Source organism: Phaseolus vulgaris, chromosome 3, assembly GCF_000499845.2.
Source record: "Phaseolus vulgaris cultivar G19833 chromosome 3, P. vulgaris v2.0, whole genome shotgun sequence".
NCBI lineage: Eukaryota > Viridiplantae > Streptophyta > Magnoliopsida > Fabales > Fabaceae > Phaseolus > Phaseolus vulgaris.
Window position 1 is genome coordinate 42492155 of NC_023757.2, and position 27981 is coordinate 42520135.

General features: G+C 30.2%; 2 protein-coding genes across 6 annotated transcripts; both read left to right on the forward strand.

Annotated features, from left to right (window-relative positions):
- Nucleotides 1–3355: 3355 nt before the first annotated feature.
- On the forward strand, nt 3356–4569 carry LOC137807865 (transcription factor MYB114-like). 2 transcript variants are annotated; one of them, XM_068608700.1, is made up of 4 exons: nt 3356–3464; nt 3587–3746; nt 3823–3952; nt 4034–4569. In XM_068608700.1, the coding sequence occupies exons 2-4, from the start codon at nt 3626–3628 to the stop codon at nt 4368–4370; spliced, it is 588 nt and encodes a 195-aa protein (XP_068464801.1). In that variant the 5' UTR covers nt 3356–3464; nt 3587–3625; the 3' UTR covers nt 4371–4569. The 2 variants fall into 2 exon arrangements, with proteins under 2 accessions (XP_068464801.1, XP_068464799.1); XM_068608698.1 differs by lacking the exon at nt 3356–3464 and adding an exon at nt 3481–3515.
- A 7991-nt stretch (nt 4570–12560) lies between these two features.
- Nucleotides 12561–26893, forward strand: LOC137807861 (peroxisomal membrane protein PEX14). Of its 4 annotated transcripts, XM_068608692.1 has the most exons (12): nt 12687–13178; nt 16947–17194; nt 17337–17376; nt 17524–17717; nt 17888–18077; nt 18212–18301; nt 18682–18719; nt 18854–18896; nt 18976–19043; nt 25068–25112; nt 25506–25574; nt 26240–26893. In XM_068608692.1, the coding sequence occupies exons 1-12, from the start codon at nt 13121–13123 to the stop codon at nt 26720–26722; spliced, it is 1566 nt and encodes a 521-aa protein (XP_068464793.1). In that variant the 5' UTR covers nt 12687–13120; the 3' UTR covers nt 26723–26893. The 4 variants fall into 4 exon arrangements, with proteins under 4 accessions (XP_068464794.1, XP_068464793.1, XP_068464795.1 ...); XM_068608693.1 differs by lacking the exon at nt 25068–25112 and having other exon boundaries at nt 12561–13178; XM_068608694.1 differs by lacking the exon at nt 25506–25574 and having other exon boundaries at nt 12773–13178.
- The last annotated feature ends 1088 nt before the right edge of the window (nt 26894–27981 follow it).

Genomic DNA, 27981 nt, shown 5'->3' on the forward strand with positions numbered 1-27981 from the left:
CATAAAATACAAAACTAAAAAAAAGTCATGAAGATCGAATACAACGAATCTTCTCGTCCTATCACATGTTAATGATGAAATTGTTTTCTCAAATGTTATGGCTTGGAGAAGAATGAACATTTTGCGAATGAAGTATTGGGTGAAATATAAGTGAGATTTTTTTTTAAAAAAATGTAAGATTATGTTTCATAAAAAAATTAAAATTGATTTTTTATAATTAATATAAAATTAATATAGATGTGAAAGGAAAGAGGAATGAAGGTGGAAGAAAATTTGCCAATTTCATACCATCAATTCAAGTATATAAATAGATTTGCCCGTGGAGAACTCGTTTGAATGAAAATGAAAAATTTCCAAAATATATTCTTGCATACTTGGCTCTGAATTCCATACACAAATTACGTTTGTACTAACAATGGTTTTAAGAGCATTAGAAAGTGTTATGTTTTGAAAAAAATTAAGGAATTATTTTAACTTTTACGTGTCATTTATAAAATCCAACCGGTTAAAATATAAAGTTATCTAATTACACAGGTCCTTTATTTATGTTTTATCTAGATACTTATTTTAGATTTGATGATTAAAAAACGAAAGTGGTTAAAATTTAAAGAGAGGTTAAAAGTTATATAGCACATGTGAATATTAACACTGACATGACACAGAAATATGTATAATGTCTAAAATGTAGGACACAAGAACACATGTCTATATATTATATAATTTTGAATTATATAAATTGAAAATAAATATTTATGTGTAAAAGTATGTCTGAGATTCTTTTGGGAGCATGATATTTTTCATGACAGGTTCAAAAGAATTTGTTTCTTATTTTTATAATCATAATAAAAATTTATACGATAAATTTGAATTTTTAGAAAATTATTGTATTTATATCTTTTAAAATTGTGTTAGAATCGTGATAGAATTTTTAAAAATTCAACAAATATTTTTTGAATTAAACACTTCACTAATAAGTGTCCTATGAGTGTCGAACACCGATATGTGTGTCCGATACGAATACTCCATTTAAAAAAGTGTCTGATCCTCATAGATTAAAAGGTGGGAACGAAATTGAAAATTATAAATGGGATCTAAAAAGAGTAATCTGATCTTGAATTTTGTAAAAGAAATAACTGAGTGTGTAATTTATTTGAAATTGAGATAGGTACAAAAGAGACGGAATTGGGTAGTGTCCTTTTTCCCGTAGGTTTAGTAAAAGAATCCAAAGACTATTAATTATTATTACACGGACTCACTCACGTACACCATCTTCTGTACAAATCAACAACATATTTAACCATTTAATTTATACATTTCATCCAAGCTTTTGATTATAAAATATTCCTTTAATTCTCGACCATTTCATAATAACGGCGTTGTAAATAACATGACTTTGGAAGTTGTAAAAACAAATAAGAGTAATAATATATTCACAATCCTATTTTTTTATATAATTATATTATAATTTTTTAATATTATTGTTTTAATATTTTTTTATATAATTTAATTACAAATTTATTTTTTATTATATATATTTATATCTAAATCAATAATGTGAAGTCTCTTAACTGTGAAAGTATCATTTCTCAAAAAATAAGTCAAAAATAACTCAGTTCCATAGTCTGATTCTGGAGTGTTATACATAGCATTTATTTTCTCTTTCACTAAGACTAAGGCTTTCTCTTTCACCAACACTAAGGTTGTCTTTGTTTCTCTCAATGGAAATGCGAAGATTTAATGGGCAGTGCGAAAAGTTGGAAAATCAAGAATTTTTTCTGAAAAACACAAAAATAGACAATTTTTACATTAAAAACTTTCTTCGGAAATATGCAAAGAAAGTTGTCTGAATATATATTTATTTAATTATTTTATTTTATTTTACTTTTTTACCCTTTTTATTTATATTTAAATTATCATTATTTTATTTAAAATAAAATTATAATTTAAATATTAAAAATATAATCAAAATTATAAAAAATAATTATTATAAAATAAAAATAATTAATTATATTTTATATATAATAAATTATAAATATAAAAAATAGTAAAAATAAATATATTTTTTAATAATAAAAAATAAATTTATATAATAATTATATTAATTACAAAAGAGTAAAGATAAAATAATATTATTATTTAATAGAAAAATAAGTTTTTATTAAATATTTATAATTAAAAATATTTAATTAAAAATTTCTAAATATAAGAATAAATTAGTAAATTTACATTTTTATTAATTAAAAAAATATAATTTCAATCACATCCATCATATCACTCACAAACTTTCATAAATTTTCCTCACACTTTTCACTCTATTTACCTTAATCCAAACATCCTAACTTTTTTTACACTTTCTTTTCAAATCATCTCAAATCCAAAGGTTACTGAACGTATATGAAAATATATGAATTTTTTTAAGATTTAAAAAAGGAAAGTTGATGAGGGTATTGACTTAAAGAAGTGTTTGTCAAGGAACTGAAAAACTAATAAAAACCTAAATCAATTAAATAATATTTAATAATACATTTTAATTTATTTTTTTTTAAAATCTGCCTAAAATATTTTTCATTTCTTTTTTGTTTCACTTATAAAATCATTATTATTAAAAAATACGAATGAGTATTATAAAATTTAAATAAAACTATGATATCATAGTTTAATTATTCTAATAATTTTATTAATATCCACTCTTATATATAATTTAATTTGAAATATTTTAGATATAATTTAAAAAATATCATAAATATCTAACATAAAAGTTTTTTTATATAAAAAAGTATTGGTTATATTTTATTTTTTTAACATTTGTAAGATTATCCTTAGAAGATCTGGTATCTCACATTTATTGCTTCTTCTATCTTCTCCCTCTATTTTTGTCATATCACCTGCAGGATGTCATTGATATTTTAGTTACGTATACCAAAATTTTCTATTTCAAATACCTTCTTTCACCAGTACCCAACACTCCTGAACCCTCCTGTGCTTGTGCTGATTTATCTTCCCCTCATTAAATGCCCAAATGAATCAAAAGGGTGCAATTTTTAATTTTTTTTAAATAGGTAAATTTAAGAAAATTATGTAAATACATAAGACCCACATCTTCAAAGTTTAAAGTCTAAATTTCTAAGCATAATTTTTATTTATTTATATTTTCAATATGAGATTAAATATGTCTGGAAGTTTAAGTGTGATACGATAGATTAACAAAAACCCTAATTCAATTTCATAAATCAAATTGAGATTTAACTTTGATATTATCTCTAGTTGGAAGATAAGATGTACAACTTGGCAAAATGTTTTTTCCTTTTTTTAATATCACTGAATCAATTCATCACTTTTTTTTACATGGTTCCTCCCTCTTTCCATCTTCTCTGTTGCGAATTCTTTCTCAAATAATATTTCATTTAAAGAAAAATTAAATGTGAACTCTGGGAAGAGAACTGGTGCTATATATTTATATAGAAGTAAGTGTGTTATGCCACAGGTTCTGTTGAGCAGCTTCGTACCAGAAAAGAGTAAATCCATTGATCCCATTCAAGACCTCTCCTCGAATTTTCTAACTTAGTTCCTTTGCAATTACTTTCAGGACTCAAGCTAAGAAGACACAGGCTTCAACTTTGCAACAATGGAAGCTTATGAGAACGAATCTAAGAAGGGGTTCTGGAATGCGGAGGAAGACTCGGTTCTAACTAATTACATAAAAAAGCATGGAACTGGGAAGTGGAACCGGATTCCTAGAGTGACAGGTAAGCTTGTGTGTGTATAGTGTTAGTTTTCATAGTCTTATCTCATTGATGCTCTTTGTTCTCATTTTGATTGTAGGGTTGAAGAGAAGCGGGAAAAGTTGCAGACTGAGATGGATGAATTATCTAACTCCTGATGTTAAGCGTGGAGATTTCTCAGAAGAAGAAGAAGACCTTGTTCTTCGACTTCACAGTCTCCTTGGAAATAGGTTATTTCTTATTATTAGACCAGTTTTTGCAAGAATAAAGTGTTGTTTTGATGGTATTTACGAAGGGTTTTTATTGTTAAGGTGGTCTTTGATCGCGGGGAGGATTCCGGGGAGAACAGACAACCAGGTGAAGAACTTTTGGAACACTCATTTAAGCAAGAAGATTGGTGTTGATAACAAGAAAAGGAGAAGAGGTTGTGTGAGAGCAAAATATGTCCCTAGAGCTGAAGCAGAAGGTAATTGCAACACTGGTGAAGGTGATAAACTTGTTGATGAAAGTTGGAGCGATGATCTAATGGAGTTGGCAAGCATGCATGAGGCGATTATGAGAGATGATTTTGGCTGTACCTTTTCTTTTCCTAATGCTGTGTTTGATCTATGCACTGATTCTTTTCACCACTCTTTCTTTGGCCTTTGATTGGGTTCTTGTAAAACCATTATCCTCAACAGATCTTAAATATTCACTACTCCTCCCAACCACATATACTAAGATCAACCATCCAACATCTCTCTCCTCTCCATGTTACTTTTTATTAATATCATATGTATTTTATTCTTTCATTTATATAAAAAAGAAACAACACTTAGCAAGGTGTTGTGTGAAAATGATTAGAAATGATTGTTCTTAATCATCTAATTAATGATTTTTCTCTTCTAATATATTTTCAGCTGATTTTTTAATTTAAATAAATGTTATCAAACAAGCTTAATACACTATTTTTGTCACAAATTTAATTACAGTTTTTCGTGACTATTTCAGTCACTAACACCATTTACATATTTAATCATTAAATCAATTATTGTATATTAGTGACGAAGAAAATAATGATTCACGTTGCTTGGTCACTAAATTAATCAGTATTTAATTAGTGACTAATTTTGATTATTTGGTGACTGATTATTTAGAAATCATTAAAACATCTTGTTCAAAAGATTATTAATTTAACAGGTCATATGTATTAAATCCTGTCATATTAAATTATTTGGTACTGATATTATTATGCGTATAACTATGTGAATTTCACAGTAAGATAGTATGACATGCTGCATATCTCTAAAAGTCCAACTCAATACAAACGTATAACATTAATAATTATAAACATGCGACTATTTATACAAATCAGATTCATATTTTTTTAGTAATATATATATATAAATTCTATTAATCCTTTTCAAGTTCAACATCTAATATGGTAAAATACCAAACATAAATTTATATATGTAAATCAATTTCATAAAACAAGTTATATGGATATATAACTAACTATAAACAGACTTACAATCCACTGCCAAATTATTATTTTTTCACTAAAAATAATGTTTTTACTACCCATCAAGACATATATCTCAATAAATATTATATTAAAAAACATTAAATTTACTTTTAAATATTAGTATAGACCTGCAAAAGATTATTTTTTTAAAGAAAATTAAAAAGTATATAAATATTTTTAAATACAGGAAAATATGAAGGATTAGACCAAAACCAAAACGGTACATATGTAATTTATACTTATTAATAAAGAACTTTAAGAAAAGATTAGATGGAAGCCTATTATGAGCACATGCATTCCCTTCACGAAAAAAATGAGAAATCTTAAACCTAATTTTTCTACAGTGGTTAAGACAAATGTTCCACCTATTACAAAACATTCAAGGAACATTAGTCTTAGCAGTAAATGCAGCACAAACCAAGGCAGAATCACATTCAAGACATAAACTAGTAAACTAGTAAAACTCATCTTGTGAGCTTGTTCAATAACATGTATAACTTCATAAAACTTAGCAACCAAACGGTCTGAACATCAAGGAAAGCAGAGAAATCACTAATAAATTCACTCATACTCCCACGAAAAATACCATCACAAGTAGCAAGACCAGAAGAACCCCTAGTAGCACCATCAATGTTTATTTTAACCCAACCAAGAGAAGGAAACTCCCATCGAACAAGAAGAGGAGATAAAACTTTATCACAACGAGTATTAATACCGAAAAACTTAAGCACATTGAAATCAAACATATCATTTTGCATAAAACTTTTAGACAAATTACCAACTAGACAAATGAGATATTTAATGATCGAAATGACCATAGAAACATCAATTTTAACCTAAACTCTAGTATAATTCCTCATATGTCATATCATCTAGAAAAAGTTATCACAACAAGTTTAATCAAATTAACTAAAGGTCTACCATCACTCTTAATAAAAGAAAGAAGATAATCCACATAAGAGAAATGAGAAGTAAGAAAATTTTTCCGAACTCAACTCCAAATATGCATAGCATCAGGACATTTAAAAAATAAATGGTGAATAATTTTTATTTTTTTTTAATAATACTTTTTTCATGTGGTGCCAAATAATTGTCGTTATTTGAGATGTCAACCTAGTTAACATGTCAAGTTTAATAGTGATGTCTAACCTAAGAGGTTTTGTAAAAAATATATTTTTAAATGATTTAGATGTTTATAGAGGCAGTTTAATTAATTTGAAGTCAATGTTAACTTTTTTAATAAATAACTATGATTGATAAGAATAATCTTATTTGAGTGATTGTATAAATAATGTAGATCAAAATATTAAATGTGAGAAATTATGAAAAGTTCTTACACACCAAAACACATTTGTAGACATGCGGATGTTAGTGTAATTACCTTATCTTGACCTGTAGAAAGAATTAAGATTCACTTGCAAATCAATACATTTAGAATGAGTCGTGGTAATAGTTCTATGCAGACATATTTATTAATTAAAAACTATACTTTTTACGCAATGAAATAATTAGAAATACATTTCACTTTCTACTATTTTCTTTATTTGTTTTTGGCCAAAACAATGGATGCATATAGGTACCAAATTCCGTGTTGTGTCCTTAGTGAAAGAATCCAAGGGCTATTATTAATTAATTTATGTACACTAGCTTTTGGTCCTATGTTTGGTCACAGGGATATGCTCCACCTGGCCAAATAACTACGCAGACAGTTCCTATTTTTCTGCCCACAAAACAAACTATACAATGCTTCTCTCTGTCACTGCACCCTAGCTACTCTTCATGCCGTATTCTTCTTTCTTCCACACATTGCTCCATGCCAAAACTTTTTTGTGCTCACCATCAATAAAGGATGAATCAACATAGAGCTCAATATGAATGTTTGGTGGACTTCATACAAGAGATTAAGTGTTGAGAATATCATATCTGCTAAATATTAAGATATTTATATATATAAGATAAGTATATGTTGAACAATTGGATTGGGTTGATTAGGCATCATGTTTAGTGAATGAGCTTAATCATTGTGTCTATTTTATAATTTTTATTTAAAGAGATTATTGTACTTGTAATTGGCGTGCAACAGAATATAATGAAAACCTAATAGTTGCCCGTGTAGATGTAGGTTGCAGTTGGCGACCGAACCACGTTAAATCTTGTGTTGTTTATTTTCTGCCGTTGATTCGTGATTATGTGTGTTGCTTCCGCGTTTTTTCTATCCGTATAAACTTTATTTTAAAAGTCAAATTTATAAGTGATTGAATTATATTTTTTTTAAATAAAAGCTTTCATGTTAGGTATCACTATGCCACTTAAGATCTCAGCTAGGCTGACACCTCAAGTAACAACAATCATTTACCATCACATGAAAAAAAAAATATTATTAAACAAAAGAAAAAAGAAAAGAAAAAAAAATACAAAAATACGGGGGGACTAGACCAAAACCCATATGTTAACAAAAACGATATATAGGTAGACTATACCTATTCATAAAGAATTCTAAGAACAGACAAGGTGGAAGCCTTAGTGATTGAATTATATTTAAAATTCATTTTATTAAACTTATTTGATTTATATTAATGATACAAACTTTACAGGTGAATTATTTTAAAAATAGCAAATTAAAAATATTTTATAGTATAAAATGGATATAAAAAATTTATTTTAAAAATTGAATTTATAAGATTGAGATTTAAAATTTATTTTATTAGATTTATTATAAGTATATTAATAGATATAAATTTTACTTTATAAATCAATTATATAAAGTTGAGTAAAGGGTGATATCTTATATTCATCTGAAAATTGTGGTTTTTTTTAATATAACTCGTAAACTGTAATCCTATTGGCTATAATTTTTTTGTCATCTACCAATTACTTTACCCGTTATTACTAAATATTCTCTTTGTCTATTTATTTATAACGTGAGACTTTTTTATTTGATAAGATTTAGATGTTTTGAGAATGTCCTTTATAATTTCATATCGGCGAGCTACGTACTATTTATAATTTCGACATACGAACACAAAACCCTAAACTAAAATACTTCATTGCTTTTAAAAAACTTAAATAATCTGGTTCTAATTTAAAGAAAAGTAATTATATATAAATAATTATATAAGTTAGTTAATATTAATTTATATATCATGATTTTAATTTAACATATTAGCCTATATATTTATGTTATTGACACATAAAATTAAATTAAATTATTTATAAAATATGTTTAAAATATAATTTAATTTAAAAATATTATATATTTTTTAGAATATAAAAGGACATAAATAAAAAAATGCAGTTTTTTGTATAATTAATTTAATTTTTTTTAATTTATCTGTAAAAATATTAATTAAATTTCATTTTAGAAAATTATATATATTTTTAATAAAAAATATCATTTAAACACAATTTATGTTTCGTCTTATATAATTGCTGGAGATGGAGGAAATGTGGTTCAGTGACACAGATAGAGGATGGAAGCATGATAAAAGGATTTTGAAGGATAAATTATTTATTATTAATAAAAATAAATTTAAATATTAATAACTTTTTTATTTATAAAAAGATATTTAATTTAATAATATAGTAATTAATTATTTTTTTCATTAAAATTGGTTTTTATTTACTAATTTTTTAGTAGTAAAAATTATTTAAAAAAAGCTAAAACCTACTTGAAATAACTTTAAAATATAAAAAATTGTTAAATCATATATATTTGTGGAGGTAAACAGCTTAATAATGAAAAAGAAGTTGTAATGGCTAATTTATCAACATTTATTTGAATAAAATCCATTGATAATAATATAGTTGCAAGCATTCATTATAGTGACCATAAAGAACACATCATCCTCCAGTTATGCTTAAGAACATTTTTTAGAAATAATCTAAATTTATTAACATTTCCATGACTAATATATTAATATATTTTACTTTGTACGTATGACTAAAAGGTCTTGAAGACTAATTAGCAAATGGTTAAGGAGGCAATAAATTTTTGCATGTTTTTATTTTATTTTCATGAGTTTTACTTCTGTTTTCTTTTATTTATGATTAGTTATTTTGCTTCATTTTTCATTTTGTTTAAACAAATTATAAAAAGTTACATAGAGTTTTAGAATTATGGATGCATTTACTGGAAAAAAAATATTGAGATATGTCTTTCTTTGTGATTAATGAATATGATTAATCTTTTGTAAATTGATCACTTATAACACAGTTGAAAGATTCGACCTTTGTATGGGATTTTAGTTTGATCTGTAGTACAATATCTGTTGGATCCTTAGTTGGTAGGGTTATAGAAAATCTGTTTTTGGAGTTTTGTATAAGGGTTGAGACACCCTGAAGTATCTCATTTTATTTTATTTATTCTTTGCTGATAAAAAAAAAAGTTAGAAAGATTTCACATTTAAATTTGAAGTGTTGGTATTGTTTCCATACGAGCGATTTTATTTCTATTTCTTTTATTGCATGATTGAATATTTTGGGTAAAGAAAATACCAACGCTTTATTTAATATTTATCGGGTGAGCTAAAAGAAACCAAACTAACATGAATTATCATTTATTACCAATTGAGCCAGATATTTTTTTTTTTAAACTTTAAGCCCAATGTTTTCCACACCTTAAAAAGCATGAGAGTATCTATGTCTACAAATAGTAAGAATTCTGAGTTTGGGGTGTTTGATTATCTCACATGCTAAAAAAAGATAAATGTTAGGTACATTTCAATGTAATGGACATATGTCAACATTACTATCCTAACTAGTCAACAAAATATATATATATATATATATATATATATATTATCATTCAAAGCAATTTAAAAAAATAAAATCTAGGCAGAAGAAGTATGTTATGAGGCCATGTATAGAAAAAAAAAATCTAAAAAGATGGAAAAAAAAAGATGAAACAGAAAGAACCAATAAAGGAATGACGATTAGAAGAAAACTTGAAGAGCTTGAAAAAAAAAATTAGGAAGCATAAACATTTTTTGTAAAAATTGATAAATTTTTATTTTAAATATATTGAGAATATTCTAAGAAGTTCTATAATAATCTATTTTCTTCTAAAATAGAGTGGAAAGAATAAAAAAACTAACTTAATTACTTGGAGATGCTTCCTGGACATACTTTCTAATCTTAAATAAGGAGGGTCTCTCACAAAATACTTAAATAAATATTATTGAATTAAGATTTTTTTTGTGAGATTTTGGATATATTGATAGTTTTACATTTTGCCTGGATTTTTATATTGGAGAGTTACGTGAAACAACATTCTATTTATCATTGACTTATGAAAATGTGGTGTTTCAGTTTAATCTTTATTTTCATAAACTTAAACACATGGTTAAGACTGTATTTAATTTCTTAAGATTGTCTTTGATTTCTTGGTTAAATCTTTCTAAATTCTTCTGAGTATGAAATAGACATTTTTTTTTTCTCATCACTTTGTCAATTAATGTTGATAATTAATTAAAACTTGAAATTACTTATTGGTGTTTAGTATTTCAAAAGGGAATTCAGTGTGGAGATTTCACAGAATTATGAACAACTTATATAAAAGATTATTACACCACCTTCAATTCAAAATCTTAAGATAATAAATTTTTGGTCTTTTTCTTTATGTTTTAACTTTCTCATTTATATTCAATGTGAGACTCAAATTCACACGTGAATTTCTAACAAATTTCCCACTTATATGTGAGTCTCTTTCACATTAGTACAACCCTCCTTAAGTAAAAACATTTTTAACTTTAATGATGAACTTTACTTGTACAATTGTTTATCATAATGGAAAATACTTATCTGAAATCCCTATTAGAAAGATTTTCGATACAAGGTTTATTCTATATTGTACTCGTCCAAGCTAGTCATAAAGACAAATCATCAACTTTGATATCATTGTTGTGGGTTATGGTCTAAGTTTTTTGAAAATAGAGAAGAAGAACCAAGAGGAATACACACTAGAAGCTTGATAAAAAAGATCATAGAAGAAGAAATAAAAAGAATATTTAAAAGGAGTTTTATAAGGGGAATAGTTAAAGCTTTAGAGAAAAGTAAATAAACTTTTAAATTTGTAAAACTCTTAAATCATAGAATATTTCTTAATTATGTTGAAATGTTTTACAATTCAAGAGTTACCAAAAGAAGCATGTGGACGGGTTTTGAAAAGTATAAGAGAAGCACATGAATAATTTCAACCTAACACATGTTACTTTCACGAGTATAACGATTGGTTATAACTTCTTCACTTATGTCATAAACAAACTTGGTACCATATAGGTTGGTTATCATGTGTTTTTCCTTGATTTAAAGAATATGTATTTTTTTAATTTTAAGAAACTACCATGTGTTAATCTAGTTTAAGAGTTAACATAAAAGTTGATTGTAAGATTAGGAAATTTAATTTTAGATTAATATTTCATTTTAGTCTTTCATTTTTCTTATTCTTAGACTAAAATATTAATCGATAAAATGAGACATTTTCTTTTTGTAAAATAATTTGAAGATTGAATAAAATTTTCTTTTTGTGAATACACATCTTAAGAGTTTTCTACTCTTTAGTTCTTATCTTAAGTAACTTTCAAAAGTCATGACTTTTCTTGCGTTTGTCCTTTGCAATTCATCATATGTTATGTTTTTATTTTTAAGCCTCATTCTATTCTCTTTTTCAATTGCTTAGTTGTTCTTATTTGTTTCTTCATTGTAAGTGTCACAAACTTAACCATGGATTCTCTTTTCTTCTACCATTAAGATCTTCACAATGTTTTTAAAATTTAACTCATATTAATAAAATTAATATTAATTTTACATATAATAATTTGATATATAAATTACAATACATGTATGTGTTTAAAAATATTAATATTACTTTTTATTTCTTTACAAATATTATTATTTTATAAATGGACCAATTCGAACTAAGCATATTTACATTACGGGTTAAATGGGCTGCATAAAAATGTCTCAGTTTAATTACAATTATTTTAGTTCGATCTAACAAGTTCGGTAGATTTTTGAGGACCAAATTTATTTTGACTCTTATGTTTTAATATTTGGTGTCAATTTTTATATCGTTATACCACCGCACCCAAAATATATTCAACGTATAACTTTTCTTATTATTAGAAATCTAACTGATCAACTAATAAGTTTCAAGTAATAAATTGTACACCAACAAGATTTCCTCTTTACCAAACACCCAAGAGGAGAAAAGAAATAGATAAAATTATTGTTAAAAAATTAACTATTTACTTGGACCAACTTCCTTACTCATTAAGCTTTATCTTTACCTCATTGCCTTCCTTAGATATATAATTTTACAAGACAATAATATTTCTAAACTTAAGAGAAAAATTTAAAAAATGATTTTATATACAATTTTTTTTTTATATCCAACTTATATATATTATATTGCCTAAATTTAATCATTAAATCAAACAAAATCATTTTGACTTCTCATCTTTGTTTTATTTTACTTCTTATTTAAACAACTTCAAAATCAGGTTCAATTTCCATTTTTTTTTTTATCTTGTTTAGCTTTCTTTATCGTGGAAAGCATAAAGATTTTCTGAAATTAATGCCCATAAAAGTTTAAGAGGGGAATGAAAGATGTTGGTTCTTGGGCCAATTGGGTGTTGCGTAGAGTAGAAGAGGATATGGTTGGAGAAGGAGAAGAGAAGAACAAATAAAACCCTTCATTCATTCTGTTTGTTTTCTTCAGCTAATCCACTCATCTTCACTGTAATCTCATCCTCTGTTTTCCCTTTCACACTCTAACCACCTTCGTCATCACTCACCCTTACTATTATCATTATTATTATTATTATATATCTTTTGGTCCTTTCGCTTCGGGCTTGAAATTCCAACGCAGGACTGAATTCTCAGTAGTGTAGCCGTCATGGCCACCCAATCGCCGCCGCCTCCTCCCACTCCCACTGCCACGGACGAAAACCAAGGTTTTCATTTCCTTCTCTTTTGCCGTTGATTCTACCTTTTGCTTTGAATTGCAACTTTTTGCTTTCTTTTCTTCCTGTCTTTAGTCACACGTGTACTATTGCTATTCATTACAAATAAAAAAATTGCGAAGCTCTTCTTCTTCTTCTTCCATTTTCTGGTACTAAACACCACACACCGTGTTTAAAATCATTGGAATAGTGGAATTACTATAACTTTCTGAACGACAGATATAATGCATAAATAAAGTGAATTTGCAAAGTCTGTGGTTCCAACCAGAATATATTTGTTCCAGAGTCTTGGGACTTCCAAAATACTATTATGTTGTTTGTGTAACTTATTATTACTGTTTTCTTAATTCCACCGAATGACCAATTTGTGGTTCCAACTAGACTAAAGAATTTTCTGCTTACTTTTTTATTTTCTCTTTAGATTAATGATTAATCGCCTACATTTATGATCATCGGGTGCTACAAGAAAGATTCGTTAGTTTCTTTGATGAGTTCTCCCCACTTTAAGTCCTCTATTCAATTGGAACTGGACATTTGCTCTATCTTATATAGTTGGTCTCTGGCTTGGAAAAAAGAGGACGGTTGGGTTAGGCAATTAACGGGCTACTTAAAAGTTAAAAATTTGTTTAATCTTCAAGACATGGATAATGATTGGATAGTACTATTTCTTGTATGGGTTGAGTACCATATTAACTGGACAAGAGCTGTTGCGTTAACATCTGAGTGTAGTGAAACATAAGTTATTACTTGAAAGTAGGATTTGTCTCGACACTTCGAATGTAGACCACCACTTACAGGTGAATCTTGTGTTAACAATGATTGGGATAAATATTATTTGTGTCTTCAGGAAACTATGTGGGTAGGATAAAAGGCAAAGAAATTAAACATTTTGGGTTTTGAGCTTCCTTTACACCGACATAACAAAGTCTAGAAATTGTGTAGGCATAATTTTAGATAAGGTGTAGACAATGATATTGTGGATGTCAAAGTCAAAGTGATACGAATCAAAGAAGCATTGGAAGCAATTAGGCATATGAAACGAAGCTTGTACAAGAGTTGAATCTCATCCTTGCCTCAAGTCATGAAATGTTTCATGAGAGACATTAATGAATGAGCACAGGAACAAGTTAACAAGAATTTAAACACAAAAACAATTCTATTGAACCAAATTGAAATGAATATAATTCAAATGAACCAAACATAATGGAGTTATATGACAAACAGAACAAAGAAATAAAAAACAAGCACAAAACATGGACTGAATGGAGTATAATAAGAAAGTGACTGAACAAAACAAGTGGAATAGAAGAACTCAAAATAAAAGAGCAAAGGTGAGAAGACCAAGGAGATGGAAGCAAGGTTTGCCACTTTGAGTTGGAAACTTCATGTTTCCTTCTCCAAGATAAGCACCATAGGTTGAATCACCACTTAACTCCTAAGGACTAAGATAACACTCTCCAGAAATGGAATCACACTCACAAGTGCAAAAGATTCTCTCTGAATCTCATATATCAAGAAGTGAATTACAAGAGACTAGATGACTATTTATAAGTGAGTGATCCGAAAATGGCAATAAAATTTACAAACATAATTCCTAAATGAAATGTAACTCCTAATTCTAGACTAATCTAATGTTTAACTAAAATTTAAGATACACAAGGAGGAAAATTTGAATTTTAAAATTCAAATCCTTGGCTACTTGAAGCCTGACCAAATATTGGAGGCATGTCCCATGGATTAGTCATGCTTTTTTTGCTCCTTTGTAGCACATGCTTTCCTTGCCTCCATATAGCTCTGCTTGGCCAAGAATTGTAGTCTACATGGGCTTCAATTGTACCTAAAAATTACAAAGAAATAAATCCTACAATTTTATGAGTCCATGAAATAGAAAATAAAGAAAATCAGAAATTATATTTATGAGCAAGAATATTTTCTTTTGTCATGCTCCTTATGATTCTTCTTGGAATGATGTATTCTTGTTCTTCTTCTTCATTCATGAACTCATCACAAAGGGTTATGACATAGGATCATAGCTCTAAATTTGGAATGAGACAATTTTAATGGTATTAGTGCATATGCACAGGGTTAGTTAAGAGAGAACCACAAGATCAAATTCTAGTAGGATTTAGAATGTTTACTTCAGAAAATAACATTTGGAATATGATTTTCCTATGAGGTGATCTACATGGTATCATAGATGGGAATTTAGATGATATGGGGTTTGCATGAGGGTTTGGTCTTAGGGAAGCAAATGCAGAGGATAAAACTATTCTATATTTTGCTTCAGTTTTTGAACCTACTCTTGCTAGCACTTGTTTTAAGAAAATGGAGAAGTGTCTTAGAACAAATAGAAGTGGGATGGCATGTTCTCAAATTGATTTATATGATAAAGCAGTTGGATAGAAAGCTCTACAGCTGTTGCAAAATCATACTTGGAGAGAGCTTGATTACTGCTCACAAGGTCTAGGTTAAGGTCCTTATTGGTGTATGTGCCAAGAGAAAAGTAACTAAAAATGGTGAAGGTAGGTTTTCAAAGATCAAATAGTGAAAAATGAAGGATGAAAATAAAACTTTTAGAGAGGGATTTTGGGAGGCACATGGTAGTGCTAAGAATAGGTGCATTGAGATGACTAAAGGGATTAAAAAGGTAAGAAAACAGACACTTAGTGATTAATAGGGCTTTGACCATATGGTAAAGATTCTTAGTGGTCGGATGCATGTAAGCAACATAAGATTAAGAGGGAGACTAAGTTTATTAAGAGTGGTTATTTATATATAAGGTAACTCCAAAGATTAACTTTAAGATGTCTGTTAGATTAAAAAAAAGTGGTGAGGATAGAGAGTATATACTTAAAGGTTCTTTGTGTAATTTGATCTGTCCTTTTATATATATACATATATGTAAAGCTTATAAAATGGCTTAGGTATTCCTCACTTTGTGAGCTAGTTTTTGAGGTTGAGTAAGGGCCTAGCCTAAATTCAAGAAGGATTAAGAAGATAAAGTTTTTTAATCACATGACAAGATATCAGGGATCGGTGGTAGGGCTACTTTAAAAAGCATGTAATGAAGGATACTTGATTTTATTGCACTTTGATAGGCTACATACCATAGATGGAGCTCCAAAATTATACCTTCAATTATAGATTTGGCTTCAGGAATTTGAGGTAAAAGAAGCATTGAATAGGATGGATACTGGAAAAGTAGTTCAACCGATAGTACACCCATAACTTGAGTTATGGAAGGATCAAGGAGAAAAAAGTATAGGATGACTCATAAAGTTGTTTAACATGATTATAAGTCTTAAGATCATTTTGGAGGAATGGAGAAAGTCTTTGATCCCTATCTATAAGGACAAAGGTGATATACAAAATTGTGCAATTTAGGGGGGGTTAACCTCATTAGCCATTCCTTGAAGCTAGCCTTCGGATAGGATCATTGTATCGGATAATATGCGTAAACTTTTAACCTGACAAGACACCCTTTAGGAATAAATTATATTTCTTGGCAGTCATGTGCCAAAATAACAATAGCTTAAATTGTTAGGTGAAGACACACTAATGGTTTTTATATTGCGTCTCTATTCGCTTCCTTGTTTTTCTTTTTTCACGGGTTTAGTGGCCTTGGTCATTTTATTATACTATTTGCTACTGAATTTGAATGTTTCCATACTTAATTGGATTTGATAGTGGATTGTTTCAGATTAAGTATTGTTTTGAGTATGATAAAATTGATTTGCCGAGTCTCTTTTTGAGGTTTAGGTTCTGAAATTGTGCAACCAGCAAATATGAATCTGCAAAACACCAGAGAAGAAGAGCCTGCTAAACCGAGTTCAACTCCCTCAGTATTTGTAAACTCACAACCATTGAGGGAAGATCAAGTACAGAATGCTGTGAAATTTCTGTCTCACCCAAAAGTTAAAGGTTCACCTGTCCTCTATAGGCGATCATTTTTAGAGAAGAAGGGCCTTACAAAGGAGGAGATTGATGAAGCCTTCCGGCGAGTGCCAGTATGCTTGTTTTCTTAAAATTATTTTACCAGTCACCCAAAATTTTCTAGATTGTTCTCTTACAGGCAACCAATTGATTATTAGTTTATCAATTTGCTTTATGTTCATTTGTTTTAATCCTTACCTTTGGTTCAAATCGCAGGATTCAGCTCCAACTGTGCAGACAGGTGGTGTAAATCAAGGTGAAGTGTCTAATATTGAAGTTTTCCTCTGTAACTTTGGACTGAGTCAAACTGCATGTGAAATATCTGTTTAACTTGCTTTTCAATAAAACTGGATAGGTCTTGCTTGAGTTACACTTTGAACATGGCTTATTGTTATGCTAACAGATGGGCAATTGAAATCATCATCAAACAATCAGCAACAAACTCAGCAAAAAACTTTGCAGCCGATTTCACCTGCTTCTACTGGTGTTAATACTTCATCAGGAACATTACCACACTCCAGGTTTCACTGGTCCCATGCCCTTATTGCAGTTGGATTACTGGCTGCTTCAGGTGCTGGAACAGCTATAATAATTAAGGTATCATTCTTACTACCTACTGTCATGCATAATCTCTTCTAAGTGGATACCTTAAGGGTGAGTTTTTTTATTGACATTTTACATCCTTTCTTGTGCTTGATGTCTCTCCAAGTTTTATCACATTGCTGTTTGATCCGCATATAACTTTCAAAGCTTGCTTCATGTTTTAGAAATCTTTTCTCCCCCGGTTAAAATCTTGGATACGTAAAGTTGTCCTTGACAATGATGATGAACAACTAAAGAAAACTGATGACAAACCAACATTGATGGAAGAGGCTGCACAAGCTGCAAAATCAGCTGCAGCTGCAGCTGCCGAAGTGGCAAAAGTGAGCCAAGAAATTCTGGCTTCAAAAGGTGAAGGTGGGTTTATAGAACTTTAATTTGCATGCAATAAAATGTCTTTGATTTTTTTTAATACTCTTACATTCCTTGGACTTCTTCTATTTATGAGAAATTAATGTAGTTATTACTGCATCTGGTGTTATAATTTCCAGAGAGGAGATACTTTGTGGAAGTTGTGAGCCTTTTAGACGTGCAAGTACAAGAAATGAAGTCAATGACAAATGCTATAAGAAGATTGGAAGGTAATTGATCATTGCCATTTTGGACTGACGATAAGTTTTCAATGCTTTGAATAATTTATGCAGGGTTTGATTTATGATTTGCCAAACTTGTATATTTATAACCCCTTAAGAGCCAACAAAGTGGCTCATGGAGACCAAGAGCTTTGACAAATATTATGCACATTTTAACTATTCTAATTGGGTTCTAGCTTTATGATTCCCTTGAATTCAGCTTTCATTCAATTGTTTGAGGATTATTGATGGCTTACCATGCCCAAAATTCTTGCAGATTTCTGATGGAGGTTTTAAACAATATTTCAGATTTTTTCCTTAAAAGTTCTTATTGAATATCTGTTTGTCAATTTGTCAACAATATAACTTATAATGGAGTTTCGTCTCAGGGCAAGAAGATCTCCGAATCAGTCAAACAAGTTCAAAGGTCAGATATAAATAGACATACATGGGGACTGTCTCGGCATCTTTAATGAACTTTGGCACAGCTGATCCTCATATAAGTTGTTTAAAACAAAATTTGACTTTTGATGACTGCAATTTTTTTTTAAATATATGCAGCAACTGATTGTGAATGGCAAAGCCGACCATGACTTGCGTTCAGGTTGTCATAGTAATTAAATCTCAGTTTAATTAGTCTTATCTTCTGGAATATTTACCTATCATCAGAATATCATGTGCAGTGAGATCTTCATCTCCACCTGCATCTGTTGAACCATCAAGTGGTCTTCATCCAAAGTCATATATGGAGGTATTATTTATCTTGTTTTTGTAGGATATCTTATTTTCTCTTAGCTGTATCTTCCTTCTCTTCTCTGTCTCTAAATTTCTTTTAAACAACTACCCAAAATCAAATTTTATTTTGAATTTTTTCTAAAGTAGATAATTGAAGGAACAAAAGTCCATAAATATTTAGAAGCTTTTTGTAGGAACTCCTGCTCATCATATTCATAAACGTGAAAACAGAAACGATAAGATTTGTTATTATTGTTCATCATCAGATTGCAATCTAAGGCACTGCTCCACCCTGCTACAAAGAAGTTTTGAGAGAAGCCTCAAACTTAGTATTTTTAACTGACTAAAACTTTCTCTGCTAATTTGTCGATAACATAACACTATGGGGCTTTTATTATATAGGGCCTGAAAGTACCAATTGTTCAAGCATTGATTTTAGTTGCAGTGTAATTGTACTTGTAGAATTATTAACATGTCCTGTGGTCCAAATTATAGAAGTTAACTTTTGCAAATTCTCATTAAGGAGCAAATTGATACTAATGCTAGGAAGAAAAAACATGGGATACCATCAAATTGGCTGAATTAAGCCAGCTGGTTTTCTTGTGCTCAAAGGAGGAATGAGGTTGGAATTAGAGGCATTGTCTCTATCCTCACAATAGAGAAGAGGACAAGTTTGTAAATAGTCAGGATAGTTGGCATGGTGAGATTGGAGTGGCAATGGTTTGTGGGTGTAAAAGAAACTGAGCAAGAGAGAATCTTGTAACAAACTGAATTGTATACATTTCATTAACATGTAAAAGAGGAAGGATTCAAGTGAATTTATAGCTAAGCTTTAACAGGGGAGATACCTGTTAATAGTAATTAATAATGTACATAAAATATTTGCATACAAAATATAATTAAATATATGTTCTAATACCCCATCAAACTCAAGGAGAGAATTTTTCAGGAGAAAAACTCTTCACATTGAGGTTGCCTCTGAGAAAAGCAAAACGAGCTGAAGAAAAGGGCTTGGTAGCTTGGTCAACACATCTGCCCACTGATCCAAGGCTGGAATATGATAGATGAAACACGGTTTGGTCATAATATTTTCCCTCAGAAAACATCATATGAGCAATTGACACAATATTTTGTTTGTCACAAAGAAGAATCGGAGTAGTGAATGAAACACGCAACTCGATGAGCAAAGTAAAAACCCATGTTAGTTTGGTAGAAGTTTGTGCCAAACTTTTGTACTTACACTCACTATTGGAGCTAGTAGTAACTCTCTACTTGCAGGACCACCAAGATATTAAATTGGGGCCAAGATAGATGCTTGCTCTTGAAGTAGAGCGTTTGTCATCAACATCATAAAAGGCTTTAAATGACAAAGATTATAGTCCACGAAACAAAGTACCTTTAAGGTACCTTAGTATTCATTTAACCACAACCCAATGTGATTCTAGTGGTTTGCCCAAAAATTCACAAACTTTGTTAACAATAAAGCTAACTTCTGGTCTAGTGAGAGTGGCATATTGCAAAGCACCTACCACAAAACGAAATAGAGTAGGATCTGAAAAATATATTAGCCCCAAAATTTTAGATAATTTGTAATTAGAAACCATAGAGGAAGAAATGGAATAAGCTTCTGCCATATTTGTTTTGTGAAGCAAGTATTAATGTATTTACTTTGAGTCACAATAATAGAACAATTAGGTAAATATTTTATTTCCAGACCAAGAAAACAATCTAGATGAGCAAGTTGTTTGAGAGAAAAAGCTGCATGGAATTTATTTGTAAGCTGCTGAATCAGAGCAATGGAGCTTCCAGTGATTATGATATCATCAACATATACTAGAAAATAGACAACCTGAGATTGATGTCTGTAGTCAGAGTGATGAGTTACATTTACTGCCCCGGAAAACTAAATTGACGAAATGTGGTTGTAATTTGTCAAACCATTGTCTGTGTTGGAGATGCCACATCAATTAGAGATAAAGATATTTCATAATATATAAGCGGTGCAAACCTCGTCTTATAAGCCGGTTTTATAAGATTGAGTTAAAATTAAAGTCCACTTCTTAATAGTCTCGATACTTGTTTTAACCCATAAAGTTTCAACTTACCAACAAGAGATCTATCCCCAACCTCAAATCTTGGAGGTTGTGTCATATAAATTGTTTCTTGAGGAAGACCATTCAAAAAGACATTATTTACATCCATATGAAAGAATTTCCACCCATGTGAAAGAGCAAGAGTAAGAATAACTCTTATTGGAATGGGCTTTACCACTAGAGAAAAGGTTTCATGAAAATCAAACCATGCACTTGATGAAACACCTTAGCCACCAAGCTTGCTTTGTATTTATTTATAGAGCCAACAACATTTTCCTTGACCCTAAAAAGCCATTTGCCACCAATAGCTTGTATGTGAGGAGGTAGAAAAACTAAGCCCCATGTATTTTGCTTCAAAAGTGCATCATATTCTTGCTGGATTGCAGCTAGCCAATTAGCATCCTCAAGTGCATGCTTAACAATTTTAGGTTATGAAGGAGTAAGGAACAATGAAGGATGAGTTCTAGACTGATGAACACCAGATGTAGACTGAATTTGCAGGATAGGAGTTGACTACTGGAGCTAGAACAAGGACAAAAACAAACTCAGAAGAGGATGGATTAGAGGTGGTAGGTGGTGTGTTAAAAGATTCAAGTGTAACAAAAGGTGCTGGTGGAGGAGCTGGGAAATTTTGAGGTGGTGTAAGATTGGGATGTAAGCTTAAATAAGAGTTATCATCACTGAAAAGAGTTAGGTGCAATAAAAAAAAGATCAACATAAGGAAACCTATGTTCATTAAACAAAACATCTTTTGAGATATATATTTTATCAGTAGATGAAAGACAATTATAGCCCTTGTGTGAGAGAGAATACCAAGCAATGGAAGTCGAGCAATGAAAATATTCTTGAGATTTAAAATCAAGCTTGTGAGAATGATAAGGTCTCAATAAAGGAAAGCAAGCAAAACCAAAAACTTTGAGAAAATGAAAGTCAGGATCCTTATTGAAAAGGAATGACAAATTTAAGAGAAGTTGTAGGCAATCTGTTTATATGATATACAACAGTGCTAAATGCATAATACCAAAATTGTTAAGGAAATGAAGTGTGATGCAATAAGGTGCAATCCAAATCCAAATCAACAATGTGTATGTTTTCTTTCAACTATACCATTATGATGGTGCGTATGATGACAAATGAATCTATGAGAAATACCATGACTAGTTAAAAAGGTAGTAAATGGTCAATATTCTCCACCCCAATTAGATTGAACATTCTTTATTTTAATTAAGCTAAAATTCAACCATTGGCTTTTTGGAAGATAAACAATGTTTTAGCTTTAGAATTTATAGAAAAAATTCAAGTGAACCTTGAATAGGCATCAATGAAAGACACAATGTTTATATCCTACATAAAGATGTAATGTGAGAAGGTTCCCAAAGATCATTGAACATTAGTTCTAAAGGAGAATAGACAGAATTAAAAACCCAAGAAGACAATTTGTGACTTGCCAAACAACAAAAGGAACAAAAATAAGAGTAAATTTTATTGGATGGAGAAATTTTACAATGAGTCATTACAAATTTCATTGCACAATTGTTTGGATGACCCAACCTAATGTGCCACAAACTGACATTGCTAGATGTTAAAATTGTACAACAAGAATCTTTTGCAACATTAGTTTTTTTTCATCAACTTTAACAACACTAAACTAAGAGCTCTTTGTTGTTGAACTACTAAAGGATTTGGAAGATGACATTAGCACAAAGGAGTGATCTTGAAGCTCGAGACTATGAAATGAATAAACTCCATCAACACCAAATATTCCTCGAAGAAGGATGTTATTTGTGCGCTGAGATTTGACAAGGCACATGTCAAGATGAAGTTCAAAGTATACAGAGTTATCTTTGGCAAATTGGCTAACACTTCTTAAGTTTTTTAGTAATAAAAGGGACATATAACAAATTGTTAAGTTTAAAGGTCATGTGTGAATCATTAGGTGAGACAAATGAAGAGGACTAAAGACCATAAATTTTTAGACCTTCACCATTGCCTGTCTAAGCAGTGTTCCCATACATAGTATTAGGATTAACCCAATTGATTGAGGTCTTGAAGGATTCGGCATAATAAAGAATAAATTCTTGTGGATGGATCAATAAGAAATTTAGATTGAAAATGGTACATGTTCATTGTCTGACCAAATTTAACATTGATTTGACATTGAAAATTAACAAATCTACCACCACCACGATCTCTACTAGAGCTGCCACCATGACGAGCGATGCCACCACTAGAGCCATCGTGATCAATGAAACCACAACAATTGGCGTCCCATACCACAAGAGTGATTCGATCCAAGAACATAAGACATAACTAATTTGGAGAGAGTAGACTGAATCCAAACAAGTAATGTTTGGTCTTGAACATCCCACGCATGATACTTAGGATTAACATGATCAAATGCGTGATACTGTTGAGTAAGATCACTGGTTCAACATCCTGTCTCCAATGGAGATAATTCAAATTGTTGAATGTAACGGGCTTAGCCCATAGTTTATATTATTATGTTATTATGTTATTGATTATGTTATTATTCTCATTTATAAATAAAGACCTCTATGTGTGTATTTTACACAAGGGATATAAATCATAAATACATTTTCTTCATTCTTAATACAAATCATCAAACTTCTTAGCAATGAAGTTTGGAAAGGACTGTGATGCAAAAGCTATGTACATTAGTGAAGACATCAAAAAGAGAACCCTAGAATTTGGGAAGAAGACACGGTGAAAATCGGTTTTAGATACCATGTAAAAAAGACTAAACTAGAGAGAATTTTGTAACAAATTAAATTGTATGTGTTGGAGATCCCACAGCAACTAGAAATGAGAATATTTCGTTGTATATAAGTGGGTGCAAACCTCATCCCATGAGCCGGTTTTATGGGGTTGAGTTAGGCTTAAAGTCCACTTCGTAATATGGTATCAAAGCCATTTAAAGCCTATCCTAGCGAGTGTTTGTTGGGCCTATCGTGCCACCCGCTATCGGGCCGTTATCGAACCACCCATAATATGTTGTCGCACGCACGAGCTGTCACTCTCGGCGTGAGGGGGTGTGTTGGAGATCCCACATCGACTAGAGATGAGAATATTTCATTGTATATAAGTGGGTGCAAACTTTATCCCATGAGCCGGTTTTATGGGGTTGAGTTAGGCTTAAAGTCCACTTCGTAATAGTATGTATTTCATTAAGTTGTAAAAGAGGAAGGATACAAGTTTATTTATAGCTAATCTCCAACAAAGGAGATATTTGTTGGCAGTAATTAACAGTTTTATTTAATTGATACAAGAGAGATGGTTGTTAGCAATAGCTAACAGCTGTAACTTTGTACACACAACATAACATACAAAATATAAGAACATACTCTAATAATGGGCGAGAATGAAGAAGAGGTAGGCATGAATTGTGATGTTTTAGATATGGAATTCTCTTTGCATCAGGGTCCCATTATTATCATTTTCTTTTCTGCATTTTTTCCTGAGAATTATTTACGGAGGTCTACCTCTGAGTAAAGGAGCTAGTCCTATATATTCCTATAATAGTGCATCCGCAATGCTGAAAACCTTGAATAGACACAATTATTAGCAAGGTTCTGGTTAGAAACCCCAACTGGTTGTTGAATGGACTAATTCAATATGAGTGGTGCAGCCATGCTTTTAAGAAACTACATGCATTTTTGCTGGCTCTAATAAATGCATCACCTTTTGAAAGGTCATCTACTCAAAATAATTGCTTTTGTTGTCTGTCATGTGGACAAGGACGTAAAGATTGAAAAATCTCATGTATAGTAGCTCGTGTAGTATATATGAAAGTGTTAATTGCCTCAGTTTTGATAACTGCTTACTAGTAGTTAATGGTTTGTTTGTACTTTCTTCATATCTGTTGGAATGGATACAGAGTGTTATCTATTTTTTAAGATTTTGTTGAGTTTTACAATTTTTTCTTGCAGATAATGGCCATGGTCCAAAGAGGAGAGAAGCCTTCTAATATTAGAGTAAAACCTTTATGCTTTTTAATCTGGATAAAATTAGTTGCTTAATAAATTATACACCTCGTGCACCATCAATATAAAATTATAAAATTGGTCGACTTTAAAGTTTGATATGTGAGGAGAGGTGTTAATGTGGAGAAGAGTATGGTGTGCAAATAAGATTACACGACAACTTATGTTTAAATTTTGTGTTTATTCCTCTCGAAGCTATTAATGTCTACCATTAGAGAGATAGACACTGGATTTGAACATGCAACAATACCGCCAAAAGAATTTAAACATGACCCTGTCATATTAGAATTTGACGTGAGAGGATCCATTTCTACTCCCCTATACTGGATTTTCAAATTTTATGTGGCCACTGTTAATTTTATATAACACTGGGTTTTAATGCAGGATATCAGTGATTTACCCCCCAACCCTAGTCAACAACCATCAAATCCACTCTTAGTGCCTAGATCCAAGGTTTATTACAAAATACTTTGCGTTTCCTAAATATTTTAGGTTTATGAAGTTTTTTTATCTTATTTTGGTAATCTTTAAGGATTTTCTGTCAATGAACCAATCTGCAGCGTGGTAGCTTCCCGATTTTTGTAATCTAATTACTGGCCATATTTATCAAGATATGTTCTGCAATTCGACCATCATGGAAAAACTATTGATCTTGTCATAAATTAATTTCTAGATTATGTTTTGCCAAGATATTTCAAGCTTACATAAACTAAATTCTCTGGTAATTTTGTAATCATCTACTGTTTGAGAAACATCAAATTACTGGGGTAGTTCTAAATTGGTCTTTATATCTTTTAGAAAATTGTGCCGTACTACATACTTTTTTTCCTTGGCCATTACTTCTGGCTGAAGTTTTATTTAGGCGAAGATTGGAAAAAGGATTGGAAAGAATTGGAAAATGAATAATTTGTTTGTTATATTTATTAAGATAGGCTAATGGCAGATTTTCTTGTTTTTAATCTGAAAGATAGAATATTGTGGTTTTATTTAACCCATGCAACGAACATTGAGTGGTGCAGTAAAGACACAAACACACGCTTATGAAACTGTAATATTCCTTTCTCAGTTGTATTATTTCATGTGAATCTGATTTTATGCTTCAACTTTCCTTGGTATAGCCTTGGGAGGTTGGTCAGGTGCAAAGCACGTCAACTCAGATGCTTCAATCTCAAGTAAATGGTGAAGACTTGAATACCAAGACCCAGGATACGTCTCTAGTAAATGGGGATGATCCATTGCCCTGGTGGCAGAGGAAAAATGTCAGAATCACAGAGATTGACAATGAAAATGAGTCTAACGGAGTACCTTTTGCTGCTGCATCCAGTCAGCAGCCAGTTCAACGTGTATGGGTTCCTCCTCAACCTCCACCCATAGCTATGGCTGGGGCTGCAGAAGCAATCAGACGCCCAAAGCAAGTGGCCCAAAAGGAACAGATGTCAGATAATCAGTCAGTGGCTCATTCTTCTGACAGCTCTGATGACGTGCAAAGGGTCTCAAAGCTATTGGAATCTGAAGGTGCAGTCGAGAGCAGCAGTGTCAGCTCAGTTCCCAGATCAAGTGAGATACAAGAGGAGAATGAAGTCAAATATGATGAGAAATGAAGGTGAATCGTGATGTATCACGAAAAACATGAAGTTGGAAATAGCACTTGAAGTAGCTCATATTCTGAATAAGCTTGTTAAAATCTTTGTTTCATAATCATATATGTTTTGTGCTTTGAACTGGACATCAATAAAAGATGCAAATGCTTGTCTCTTTCTATGCAAGAAAAATGTTGTCTACGATTATGGATGCAATCAGCCTTTCCCAATTGTAAAATACTGATGCGGAATATGCTAATCTCATGTATTGTAGTATTTAGAATTTAAAATATCTTAAAAACAAGTATTTTATTTGAATGCCGCGAAGCAAATCTTTAACAAACTAGCGGCAATTGCAAAGGAAAAAACTGAAGACGAGCAAAGAAAATGTGTCTTCATAGCTTAGGATCTCAAGTAGTATCTTATCTCTCGTCATGATTTTATTTACATGAACTGTATTTTTAATTAATTTAATTTATAATTTTTTTATAATTAAAAAAATATTAAATTCATTTTATAAATTATTTCCATATTTTTATTTTAATTATTTATTTATTATGATATAATAAAATATATATTAATAATATAACATAATCGATAATACACTTTACATATTATCGATTATGATACTTTCTCACTAAATCTTCGCACAATAGTTAAAAATGTTTTAAACTATAATTTCTCCATGGTTTTGTACAAATTTCTTTCTTTACATTGTAAATATATACCTAACATACTCTAAACAATAAAATATATTAATGTCTACTTTATCTTATAGGTATATTAAGTGATAACTAAAATTTACTATTTGATTTAGGTTAATTAAATACAAAGAAAAACCCTTATTTTTTAATCATGAATAAAAAATCAATCTTGCAACCATTGTAACATTTGTGATGAAGAATAAAAGATAGAATTATGTTAGTAGGTTGTAATAGTTAATGTTATTATCTTTATGTACATTATTTGTCATTGATATTATTTATAAAGTTATATATTTTTAATTATATATATTGGTGTATATTATTTTATTTATAATATTATTATTGCATATATATAAGTGTTAATAGGAGGTGGTGACCCTCTCAACTCCTCATGTGATGACTATATAGAAAAGTGAACAACAAAGCTAAAGAATCGATAAACCATCAAAATCTATCTTATCCTAGGGTCATACATCTCCTCATGTGATGACTATATAGAAAAGTGAACAACAAAGCTAAAGAATCGATAAACCATCAAAATCTATCTTATCCTAGGGTCATACATCTAAATTATCG

Excerpts from the sequence above, each read along its gene's own strand:
- LOC137807861 (XM_068608692.1), top strand. The coding sequence starts at position 13,121 with ATGGCCACCCAATCGCCGCCGCCTCCTCCCACTCCCACTGCCACGGAC. Across the intron at positions 13,179-16,946 it reads TGCCACGGACGAAAACCAAG|GTTCTGAAATTGTGCAACCA; the intron begins GTTTTCATTTCC and ends TTTGAGGTTTAG. Across the intron at positions 18,078-18,211 it reads TCTGGCTTCAAAAGGTGAAG|AGAGGAGATACTTTGTGGAA; the intron begins GTGGGTTTATAG and ends TATAATTTCCAG.
- LOC137807865 (XM_068608700.1), top strand. The coding sequence starts at position 3,626 with ATGGAAGCTTATGAGAACGAATCTAAGAAGGGGTTCTGGAATGCGGAG. Across the intron at positions 3,747-3,822 it reads CCGGATTCCTAGAGTGACAG|GGTTGAAGAGAAGCGGGAAA; the intron begins GTAAGCTTGTGT and ends TTTTGATTGTAG. Across the intron at positions 3,953-4,033 it reads CACAGTCTCCTTGGAAATAG|GTGGTCTTTGATCGCGGGGA; the intron begins GTTATTTCTTAT and ends TTTATTGTTAAG.